At 43.3% G+C, this 13,003-nt stretch overlaps 1 protein-coding gene across 1 annotated transcript; it reads left to right on the top strand.

Moving 5' to 3' along the window:
• Positions 1 to 5,681: 5,681 nt before the first annotated feature.
• On the top strand, positions 5,682 to 10,370 carry LOC110490277 (leiomodin-2). Its single transcript, XM_036944577.2, has 4 exons — positions 5,682 to 6,773; positions 7,023 to 7,709; positions 7,862 to 8,497; positions 9,972 to 10,370. The coding sequence occupies exons 1-4, from the start codon at positions 6,495 to 6,497 to the stop codon at positions 10,023 to 10,025; spliced, it is 1,656 nt and encodes a 551-aa protein (XP_036800472.1). The 5' UTR covers positions 5,682 to 6,494; the 3' UTR covers positions 10,026 to 10,370.
• Positions 10,371 to 13,003: the final 2,633 nt, after the last annotated feature.

Below are 13,003 nucleotides of genomic sequence, written 5' to 3'. Positions count from 1 at the left end.
TTCTCCTCTGTTGTTAAGACGCAACAAGCAGCCTGGTCTCAGAGAAAGAAGTATTATAAGATAATCATTATCATCCAATTCGTAACCGGGTAAGACATATCCCACGGGGCACAGACTGGTTAAATCAATGTTGTTTCGATGTAATTGTCGACGTGTTGTGACGTGGAATGTGGTGGAAAATACATTGGATTTGAAAAAAGAAAGTCAATTGTTGTTTTGAGGGTGAGATTTCAACCACAGGATTATGTCATCATGGTAACCAAAGAAGAAAAGACATGCTGGGCAGCACCTCCTACTGGAGAATTGATCTATCTACAGGTACCCTTTGGTCTCCCATCTCTGGGCTTTAACCAAGCCCAGCTCTGCTTAGCTATTTGTCACTGACTATTACCAATGTGCTATCGTGAGAGTGATTGTTGCGAGACCTCCACTTAAAAAATGAAATACTGTAGATTCACTGTTGCTATCGAAGTCATTCCAAAGGGTAGGTTTAACAGAGCAAATTAAACGTGACCATACTTTATCACTCATAGATCATTAGTGATGCTTTTCATTGACATTTGTTCGGTCAAAACAGTAGAATAATAGACGGTCCTTTTTTCCCCTCCTCCTTTTCTTTCAAGAGCTTTGTCACAACGTCAGTCAAATCCCCCTCAGGGGTTATGGATTATGCAGTGTTACTTAAAAATAACATTCTAATAGTAAATGGAAGCTAGTAGCTATTTAGACCTGCATAGCATTTGCAGTCATCAAAAGCTATTGTTTCAATTTAACCCAGAATTCAACAACAAATAGACAATTCAATAGGCCTAGCATTTCAAGCTCTGGTTGATTTTAGATGTAAATTATATTTAGTGATATTGAATTGTGTTTGGCTGTCAACGGATCCAAATATCAACATTTGAAGGAGATGTTTATTTTGCTTGAATAGTTCCATATGTGCCACTGAATTAGTCAGGTTTTAATTGTAGTTTGTCTACAATTTGAATATTTGATATGTTGGATTCACATTTCCATTTCAACCAAAAATCGAAGGAAAAAAAATAGGACCAAATCCATATTTAAAGTGCATTTATTTTAAAGTATAATATGATTTGATTTATTCCCATTTTTTAAACTGTAATTTTCGGTTGAGGTGTAGATGTGAATCCAAAATGTATATTATTAATTTGTAGACAAACTGGAATTAAAGCCAGAGTCAGTGGCACTGATGGAACTATCCAAGCAGAAAATATTTGGTTGCATTGCCAACCAAACACAATTAAATTTTACTTAAAAAAAAAAAGTTGTTTATTTATTTCACCTTTATCTGACCAGGTAGGCCAGTTGAGAACAAGTTCTCATTTACAACTGCGACCTGGCCAAGATAGGGCATAGCAGTGTGACACAAACAACACAGAGTTACACATGGGATAAACAAACATTCAGTCAATAACACAATAGAAACGTCTATATACAGTGTGTGCAAATGTAGTAAGATTAGGGAGGTAACGCAATAAATAGGCCATAGTGGCAAAATAATTACAATTTAGCAATTAAACACTGGAGTGATAGATGTGCAGAAGAGTTTTCAGCTATACTTTTCGTGGCTGTTTTTTTACCACCACAGACAGATGCTGGCACTAAGACCGCACTCAGTCAGCTGTATAAGGAAATAAGCAAACAGGAAACCACTCACCCAGAGGTGGCACTCCTAGTGGCCGGAGACTTTAATGCAGGGAAACTTAAATCAGTTCTACCAAATTTCTATCAACATGTTAAATGTGCAACCAGAGGGAAAACAATTCTACAGGAAAAGGAGGACCGAGCACGCCCCCATTCTCATCGACGGGGCTGTAGTGGAGCAGGTTGAGAGCTTCAAGTTCCTTGGTGTCCACATTAACAACAAACTAGAATGGTCCAAACACACCAAGACAGTCGTGAAGAGAGAACGACAAAGCCTATTCCCCCTCAGGAAACTAAAAAAATGTGGCATGGGTTCTGAGATCCTCAAAAGGTTCTACAGCTGCAACATCGAGAGCATCCTGACTGGTTGCATCACTGCCTGGTATGGCAACTGCTCAGCCTCCGACCGCAAGGAGCTACTACAGAGGGTAGTGCCTATGGCCCAGAACATCACTGGGGCTAAGCTGCCTGCCATCCAGGACCTCTTTACCAGGCGGTGTCAGAGGAAGGCCCTAAAAATTGTCAAGGACTACAGCCCCCCCAGTCATAGACTGTTCTCTCTACTACCGCATGGCAGGTGGTACTGGAGTGCCAAGTCTAGGACAAAAAGGCTTCTCAACAGTTTATTCCCCCAAGCCATAAGAGTCCTGAACAAGTAATCAAATGGCTACCCGGACTATTTGCATTGTGTGCCCCCAACCCTTCTTTTTACGCTGCTGCTACTCTCTGTTCATCATATATGCATATTCACTTTAACCATATCTACATGTACATACTACCTCAATCAGCCTGACTAACCGGTGTCTGTATGTAGCCTCGCTACTTGTATAGCCTCGCTACGGTATATAGCCTGTCTTTTTACTGTTGTTTTATTTCTTTACTTACCTATTGTTCACCTAACACCTTTTTTGCACTATTGGTTAGAGCCTGTAAGTAAGCATTTCACTGTAAGGTTGTATTCGGCGCACGTGACAAATAAACTTTGATTTGATTTGATTGGCAGCAGAGAACTGGAAGGAAAGGCGGCCAAAGAAGGAGTTGGTTTTGGGCGTGGCCAGTGTAAAATACTTGCTGGAGCGCATGCTACGGGTGGGTGCTGCTATGGTGACCAGTGAGCTAAGATAAGGTGGGGCTTTACCTAGCAAAGACTGGAGCCAGTGGGGTTGGTGATGAATATGAAGCGAGGGCTAGCCCTCGGGTAGTATATGGGGCTTTGGTGACAAAACAGATGGCACTGTGGTAGACTACATCCGATTTTCTGAGTAGAGTGTTGGAGGCTATTTTGTAAATGATTTCGCTGAAGTAAAGGATCGGTGGGATATTCAAAATAGAGTAAATAGCCTAAAGTTAAGACTATCTTACAAACTAACGTAACATTCAACCTTAAAATGAGTAACACATCCATGGCCAGATTTTGAGGTTCCTGTTACTATAAATGTCTACTTATGTAATCATATAGAGTGTGCATGTTCAAGATACTGTAGCATGCATGGGTTGTCGCAGGACTGTGGAGATCTTCAAAACTGCTGTATTAATCGAAGCAGAATCTTGAACAGCATTGATGACTTGCACCATGTACTTTTAATGTAATTTCAACTGCAATCCAGGTCATTTGGTTCTGCTATTAGATGAAGCACAGTGATAATATGTTGTATAAATAAACAAAATATCTGACATTATATTCCCATTTGAACTATGCTGTTCCTTAAAAAATCTGTCATTGTTTTTTCATTGGAATTTGGTTGTGTTTTTGATGGTTGAAAGCATAGTGGTAACACATTGGACATTCAACTAACTTTTAGCTGTCTTTTTGATTGGGTCAACATAAATTGTAATCTCATTGATCTTCTCAACCAAATATTACCCAATTATCCATGTTGAAAAGACATTGTGTGCCCAGTGGGATGATACTATACATCCTCTAATTTCTAAGATATGTACGACCGCTATTCCATTCATAATGTACTGTAACCTAATGTTATGTAACACATCATACTAAATGGATTGTCACAGATTTACATACAGAATAATATTAATTGCCCTGAGACCACATTGACCTAAAGCCCATCCTCCATCCTCCTCACTCACAGTAGCCCCTCTCTGGGTGTCATTACACAATACAATACACTTTATTGTCCCCAAGGGAAAAATGTATTGGACCCACATTTCTTTTTTACATTTTAATTATTATTTTTGACCCCTTTTTCGTGGGATCCAATTGGTAGCTAGTCTTGTCTCATTGCTTCAACTGGCGAACGGACTCGGGAGAAGCGAAGGTCGAGAGCCATGCGTCCTCCGAAACACATCCCAAACAAGCCGCACTGCTTCTTGACACAATGCCCACTTAACCCGGAAGCCAGCTTCACCAATGTGTCAGAGAAAGCATCGTACACCTGGTGACCGTGTCAGCGGCCCGCCACAGGAGTCGCTAGTGCGCGATGGGACAAGGACATCCCTGCCGGCCAAACCCTCCCCTAACCCGGAAGACTCTGGGCCAATTGTGCGCCGCCCCATGGGTCTCCCGGTCACGGCCAGCTGCGACAGAGCCTGGACTCAAACAGAATCTCTAGACAACTGCACCACTCGGGAGGCCTTGGACACACAATTCTGTTGTACGTAGAAATACATGTACAGAAAAGTCTCATAGGCTCCACATCATTGCCCATTGCCTGAAACAGTATGCACACATCATACATCTACACACGTCAAACCCATTTTGGATTTCTGGAATTAGGCACCTACAACAACAAGCCCTTTACCAAAAGAGAGTTATTACCCTAGCCTGGCTGACGCGACCCACGTGACCCAGAGCAGGGAGAGCTGTGACACACTAGTCTGCAAAGGAGGCCGTTTGTTAATGCAGTATTCGCTCCGAAATTGAGCGACGGGTTTGATTGGTTCTCTCAAATGTTTTTTCCCCCTCTGGGATTAAGACTGCTTTGTTTGGATTTGAAAATCCAACTGTTGTAATGGAAGGGGGGCGGCGCTCTGGGCCTGTGTATGACTGTGCCTACGGGTGTTTGAGTGAGAAAGACAGAGAGATGAACCAATCAGTAAAAGCACAGCCCCCTTCATTATCGACGCATTGTGCCCACAACTTCAAAGAGCCATTCCTGACTTTGAAGTCAGGAGGACTTTGAGAGTTAGGTGTTAGCCAGACTATTATCACCCAGAGTCATTAGAATATTTAGAGTGACTGAACGGGAGAGCTTCTTCAAAGCTCCGCAAATCAAATCAAATCAAATCTTATTGGTCACATACACATGGTTAGCAGATGTTAATGCGAGTGTAGCGAAATGCTTGTGCTTCTAGTTCCGACCATGCGGTAATATCCAACAAGTAAATCTTAACAATTTCACAACAACTACCTTTTACGCACAACTGTAAAGGAATGAATAAGAATATGTACATATAAATATATGGATGAGCGATGGCCCGAGCGGCATAGGCAAGATGCAGTAGATGGTATAGAGTACAGTATATACATATGAGATGAGTAATGTAAGGTACGTAAACATTATATAAAGTGGCATTGTTTAAAGTGACTAGATAAAAAGACCGTTTTTGGTCTCCAACCAAATACTATTTTTCATTAATTAAGCCAGACAGAGTGGTGATGTATAAAGAGGTCAGATTAAAAGCCCAAAGCCAGCAGTGTATAGAAGAGATAGAGAACATCCCACTGCCTTGTCTGCCAGCTCTCATAGAAGCTCCTCCACTCTACTCTGACAAGCCTAAAATGATAACATAACCCTCTTTTAAAAAAGCCCACTTAACGCAATCGTCTACTGTTATTCCCAGTATTTCAGGAACCATTTGACTAAATCAAAGCCCACTAAAAGATACAGCTCTACTTTCACATTGTTGCTCTATTAGTCTGCTCCATAGAAACATGTTACCACAGAAACCTTGTTATCTGTAGTAGTTAATCCCACGGGATGGCCAGTGGTGTCACACAACAATGTTGATTGGTGATAAAGCCACTTGAAAAGTAACAATTTCAATACAGCCTAATTCACTCTGTCCCTTATGGGATAACCAACCTCTCTGGTCTTTACTAGAGGCACATCTGAAATTACACCACATTCCTTATGTAGTGCACTACATTTGAACAGAGCCACCTAGGGAAATTGTACTATTTGAGACATATTTACTTCATGGTGTGTGTCTCTGTGGGTCTCTGAGTCTGAATGTCTTTCTATGTCTGTGGGTTTCTCTATGTGTGATGTGATGTCCCTATGTGTGTAAATATGTGTTCTCGTGTTGCTATGTGTCTCTGTGTTTCTGCTTGTCGTTATGTGCCTCGATGACTCGCTGTCTGTCTCTCTTGGGTCCGGTTGGGCATTTTTTGGCCATGAACAATGTGGCCGCTGCTGGGATCCGCTGACAGGCCTGACCAGGGCCGCTCTGCTCTCTGAGCTCACATGCTTTTTGTGGCTCTAGTCTACCGCTCTGAGCAGCGCCTCCCAAAAAAGCACTGTGCATCATGGCCTGACGCTTTGTTGCACCCCACTGATCCCTCTCTTAAGACCTCTGCAGCAGCTGGAGAGATTAGAAGAGAAGAGAACAGGACACACACTCAACACACACACCACCGACACAGACACCCCAGCTAGGCCCCTTGCCTTGCACACACACCACTGGTACTGTTCTCACTGAAGCAGTAGAGGACAAACAGAACTGGCTGAGACTGAACTTGACCCACACCTCCAGAAAGACTCCACTCTGACCGGAAACCTATCCCAGAAAGATCCCATCCTGATCGGACTCGTACGGCACACAGAGCCCCATCTACCTGGAGCTCAGCCAAGGGGCCAACCTCTTCAGCGATGAACGGTTTTGGGTACCGTCGGGAGTTGAGTAAGTATGAGGATGTGGATGAGGATGAACTACTGGCTTCTCTCAGCCCAGAGGAGCTAGCAGAGCTGGAGATGGAGCTGGCAGACATTGACCCTGATGCCAACGTGCCCATCGGTCTGAGACAGAGGGACCAGACGGAGAAGACCCCCACTGGCACCTTCAGTAGAGACTCTCTGTTGAAGTACTGGGAGAAGGAGACCAAGAGGATACTGGAGGATGAGAGAGGGGAAGCCAGCAGTCCCAAACAGGTCAGTGATCAGGAGAGTCTGAACTCCGCTAGCTTGCTACTCTCAGATCTATATAACCTTAAATTCTGTTTGACCAATTAAGAAGCTTCAATATTCAATAATGATCACTTTATTGTACAACAGAGAACCAGTTAGGACCTTCACACAAAAAAAATGCAAATCATCCAGTCTAACTTTACATAATATAAGAGAACATGACCATGTGTCTGAGTCAGATTAATGAGAGATTTACACCTTATGTCTAAACAGGATGACGATGACGATGCTGAAAAGAGCGAGGAAGAATGTGTGACAGAAAGCAACAGCGAAGCAGAGGAGGATGACGAGAACAAGAAAGAAAATAAAGATTATGAAGAGGAAGAGGAGGAGGAGAGTGAGGAAGAGGAAGCTGAAACAGAGGATGAGGAGGATAAAGAGGAGCCAGAAGAGGAAAGGCCTGAAGCAGCGCCCCCAAAGGATCCTGGTCCTCCATCACCGCTGTCAGTGGTCATCTCCTCCCCTAGCCTCCTGAGACCCCCAAGGGTGGAGCCTATGAGACTAACCCCGCCCCCACCTCCACTTGACCCCAACGCCGATGGCAACCCAACAGTTGTCGACGAGGCCCTGGAAAGAGTCCTTAATAACGACCCTGAGCTCAAAGAGGTCAACCTCAACAACATCGAGGACATCTCACAGGACACTCTAATCCAGTTCGCTGAGGCACTGCGCTCCAACACACACGTGTGTGTCTTTAGCCTGGCCAACACGCATGCTGATGACCCAGTGGCGCTGGCCATTGCCAAGACGCTGTGCGAAAACACCTCCATCGTCAGCCTGAACATCGAGTCCAACTATGTGACAGGGAAAGGGGTTCTGGCTATGGTTCAGGCTCTGCCTAGCAATAGCACCCTGACTGAGCTACGCTTCCACAACCAGAGACACATGTGTGGAGGACAGGTCAGTCAGTCTGGACGTGGTATTAGATCTTGATGCAGCTGCTCAACACACAACAGTATGTAAGTAAGGCAATAGTAAAAGCACAAACTCACGATCCCTCTCTCTCTCACGCTCTCTCTCTCTCTCTCTCTCTCTCTCTCTCTCTCTGTCAGGTGGAGATGGAGATGGTGAAGGTTCTGAGGGAGAACCACGCCCTGATCAAGCTGGGTTACCAGTTCCACCTTCCAGGCCCCCGGATGAGCATGACAGGCATCCTGACCCGTAACATGGACCGTCAGAGACAGAAACGCCTGCAAGAGCAGAGACAGAACCAGCAGGCGGGGCCAGAGGGGGCCATTAACCCCCGTACCACTGCTCTGTTGAAGGCCACTCCGGGTTCTTCGCCCTACGGTTCCCCGCGGGTGTCTCCTTGGCAATCCCCCAAACTCCCCAAAAAACAGACCCCTCCTGCTCCCCCGCCGCCTCCCCCGCCGCCTCCCCCACCTCCTCCTCCACCCCCTTCACTGCCCTGCCAGCCCCCGGCAGAGAAGAAGAAGCCGACTAGGAAGATAGCGGAGGTGATCAGGCTCCACGAGGAGGTCGTTAAGAAGCAAGGGAAAGGGAAGGGGAAGAAGGGGAAGAAAGGACTGAAAGAGACCAACAGTATCTTGAAGGAGCTGAAGAACGCTCTGCGGCCAGTGGCAGAGAACAGAGACCAGGAGCACAGCAGGCCACCCACTCCACTGCGCTCCTCACACGACCAGCTCATGGACTCCATCCGCAATGCCAGTGTCCGCTCCCTCAGAAAGGTGAGATTGTGTGTGTGAGTACATGCACAGCCAATAAGAGTTAACAAGGGTTTAAGGGTTAAAGATGGTCAGCTGGTGAGACAAAACCTATGAGAGTTCCTAGTCTCATACATCATCATTAGGGCCCAGAGTCATTTTCTGGTCAGGTCACATGGCCAGGAAAAACGATAGCCCTTACCAACATGGAGGCTATTCTATCTGTATCCTGGGCTCGGTATTCTTGGACTAATTCACATGTTTCCACATGTTTCCATCTGGAAAAGTGTCTATTTCTGTGACAAAGCCAACAGACTGAGACACTATGTCATCTTGGAAAATGTCAAAGACAACTCATATAAAATGGTTGAGAGAAAGTATCTGGTCTAAATGGTCTAAGATAAATAAGGTTGTGCTTTGAGAACCTTAGGGTGGATTCCTACAGTCAAAGGGAACACATACCTCAGAGGTCAGTGTGATTTAGACAGGTGACAGAGGAACATCGCTGTCGGAGTCATCTCCTGTGGTTGACATGTTATTTTACGATGGACGTCGATCATATGACACTTTTCCATCATCAAGCGCTGTGGTATGTCTGAACAAAGCCAAACACAACACAAGCCTTGGTTGAAGTCCCTAACACAGAGAGAGAGAGAGAGAGAGAGAGAGAGAGGGATAAAAAAAAGAGAGGGAGAGAGGGGGATAAAAAGAGAGAGAGAGAGAGAGAGAGAGCGAGAAGGAGTAAGGAGTGAGAGAAGAGTAGTCTAGTCTCTAGTGTTTCTGTGGGCCCATTAATGTGTGGTAACTGCTTGTTATGTTGTTACTGTGGAAAATCCTGGTTGCCCTCAGAAGGCTGGGGTCTAGAGGATGTGAATGCCTGCCACTTAACTAGAGTTAAAAATAGGACTGTTGTACAGCTGCTATGATAAGGGAAACGGAGAGGCCTCACAGTACCAGAACGAACTTTGACAACAAACAGTAAATAAGGAAAGTGCAGAGGGATTTTTGTTATAGTTGCGAGCAAAAATGTTAGATATTTCTGACATTTTGTGATGAGTTTTGAGTTTTGTGATGAATTTCTCACGAAAATGCGCTGACGGGGAAAACATTTGTTGACCTGTGGCTTGATTGAACCACTTTATGCGGTAAAAGTATGGTGATTGGTTTTCAATTGTGAGCCCTCTTTTTGTAGTGTGATAATCGGACAGTTTTATGCAGTAATATTGCAGTGATTTGACTATTAGATGCGGTAATAGTGCGGTGGAGGATAAAATTTGCAAGCCCTTGCATAATATGTAGGGGATTGTTGATTTAACAAAAAATGCTGGACTGGACTGGACAATATTAGGCTACGGAATATATGTTTTTTTTCTGCTCACATGTATTTCTCTCTGAAATAGCTCTAGCTTTCATGGAATCTTTTGTTTTCGAGGGAACCTGGCATAAGAAAAAAATATCCTATTTTATATAACAGAAATCGTTGTCTTTTTAATTGCAGGTGGAAGTTCCACAGAGGAAGTTTGTCTTTGTCCCTGATGAAGAGACTAGCTGATCTGAAGACACAGGGAACCCCCTGAGACTACTGAGGACACAAACAATACGTTCAGATTGAACTGGACTTTTCCTCAGAGAAGATACTGGAAATTACCACTGCAATAACACCTTTACTATTGGAGAAAAAAATAAATATGAAATTCATATCTTTTTAAATGTATTTATGCTGTATGCTTTTGCAGAAAGGCATTTGGTTGTCTACATTTTTGTGATGATAAATGTATACATTGTTGTCTAAATTGTTTACTGAGGTAACCTTTTTTTGTATAATTGTAAATATTGTATTTGGTGTGTGAGGAATATACTATATGAATTGAACATGAAGATAAAAGTAACAACACAATGAAGTGTTATGGTATTTTATTGCTGATTAAACCATGGTACAGTTGAAAAGGTACTGTGACTGTCCAAAAGATTCTCTACAAAATGTCATGTTCTAAAGTTACTGTCCTATGGCTCCTGTCCAAAATGGTTTTGGCAAAAAGATTCTGCCCAAAAGCCAAAAAGTTATATCCATCTTCCTGTCGGACAGCATCCCCCCTCCCGCTGCCCTCAGAACAGCCTCCATTCGTTGGGATGGACTCTACAAGGTGTCGAAAGCGTTCCACAGGGATGCTGGCCCATGTTGACCCCGATGCTTCCCACAGTTATGTCAAGTTGGCTGGATGTCCTTTAGGTGGTAGACCATGCGTGATACACACATGAAACTGTTGAGCTTGAAAAGCCCAGCAGCGTTGCAGTTCTTGACACAAACCGGTGTGCCTGGCGTATACTACCAAAACCTGTTGAAAGGCACCTAAATATATATTTATCTTGGCCATTCACCCTCTGAATGGCACACATACACAGTCTGTGTCTCAATTGTCTCAAGACTTAAAAATCCATCTTTAACCTGTCTCCTTCTCTTCATCTACACTGACTGAAGTGGATTTAATAAGGGTGACATTAATGGGTCAAAGCTTTCACCTGGATTCACCTGGTCAGTCTGTCATGGAAAGAGCAGGTGTCCTTAATGTGGTTTACACTCATTGTATGTAGCAGAGGAACACCTAATACTCCCCCTGAGCATTTGTGTGTCTTGGAAGAGTTTTCTGGAATGGTCCTAAATCCACCCCACAGCTGTTAAAAGCAAACACAACACTGAAATGCTTTTGGCAGCAGCCACAACTGTCCTTGAATAACCATCCTAGCTTCCCACATGGAATTGGAAAGGACATCAAACTCAGCAAAAACACGGTTTACCTCAGTTCCACTAAAGAACTGACTTGGAGGAAAACAATATTCACCACTTAGACAACACAACGATCTTGACGAGCAATTTCAGCACAGTTTTCGGTATCATCCGGTATTATCATCAGGTACTGTATATCTGATCTTTCCCTAATGTGTAAACCGTAGAAAAAAAATCATGGAATCTGATCTTTTGAGTTTAGATGTACACCATATGCATACGTGGATCTAAATCCTGATAAAATTGTAATGCTCCATATGAGACCTGTCCTTGACCATGGAATTAAAATAATAGGATCTCTATGATTTGGACTCAGGTTTTTTGCCTCTTGTGTTTCTGTCTTTTTACATGACCAGCCATTACAACGAAAACTACCCAGGAACACTTGTTTCCATCCAGTTTTCATGAGTGAAGTCATACTATAAAAAAATAAAAAATAAACTAAATTACAGGTGTGATGGAAACAGGACGTTTTGGAACAATTTTATAAATGCAGATATTTGTGTCGGGAAAATTAATTGTGAAATAAATGGCGGTGGAAAAGCCTACATGTGCAAAAAATATTGATATATTAACGATTTTATCCAAGTACTCACGGGATGATATGGCGTGTGGACCTCCCACTATGATTTGCAAAACCATGCACGTTATTAGGCTACAGATTAAATAATTGATGATGAACTTCACAGGGTGGAGTGCACGTACGGTGGTCGAGAGTCTTATTCTGGTGACATGATGATTGACTTCTGTTTCACTAATACAAATATTCTCGCTTTTACCTATAATCCATCATGGGGCGGCAGGTAACCTAGTGGTTAGAGCGTTGGGCCAGCGAGGTTGCTGGATCGAATCCCCGAGCTGACAAGGTAAAAATCTGTCGTTCTGCCATTGAACAAGGCATTTAACCTGCTGGTCCCCGGTAGGCCGTCATTGTAAATAAGAATTTGTTCATAACTGGTTTGCCTAGTTAATTAAATAAAATCTAGCCTATCCGTGCTGTTGGCTAGAGATTTTTATTTAGTGCGAAAAGGTACATTGTGTGCAAAATGTCATCACGCACTGATTTTTATCCGCGACTAGGCTGTTTGGTGGAAACTGCGCATATTTTGTTATCCGGATTTTACTATATTCGCATGAAAATATGTCGCCAATTGGATGGAAAACGAGCTAGTGACAGAAAATGAGCATTGCATCGGTGTGCTACTTCAGAGGCTAAATCAGTGTGAATGTGCAAATCTGACATGGGTCACATATAAAACGGTGTGGACAGTCAGAAAAATAGATTGTGTAAACAGCCAATAAGAGGATGTGGAGAGAATTGGTAACTCTTAACACTTGACCCTAACGCAGCTGGCAGATTGGTAAAATAACAATTAATAAAGTGTCTACTGAAAGGTAATTTGAGTTATTTTTCTAATCCCACGGCCTGGCAAACTGTATTTTCATACATAAAACAAAAATAATTGCTCTCTTTCTCTCTATTTCCATCCCTCTATTCAATCATTCCAGCTTAATATCTTCTACATACACACTACAAATAGTCCATGAGTTATGTCATGTGGACTCAGTTCGACCTCACAGTTTCATGTGTGGGTTTAGCCAACATGATGAGTACTGGGAACTGAGACACAATGACCATAGGCCACACTGAAACCAACGTTAACAGCTGTTAATACGGTCTTTTCTCACTACTTGGTCCAACTCTCCCATCACGCTTCTACAGGCCTGCAGCTAGCATTCCAGTA

This window comes from Oncorhynchus mykiss, chromosome 15 (assembly GCF_057628025.1).
Source record: "Oncorhynchus mykiss isolate SJ-2025 chromosome 15, ASM5762802v1, whole genome shotgun sequence".
NCBI classification, from domain to species: Eukaryota; Metazoa; Chordata; class Actinopteri; order Salmoniformes; family Salmonidae; genus Oncorhynchus; species Oncorhynchus mykiss.
The sequence above is the reverse complement of the archived record's forward strand: the minus strand, read 5'-3'. Positions and strand labels throughout refer to the sequence as shown.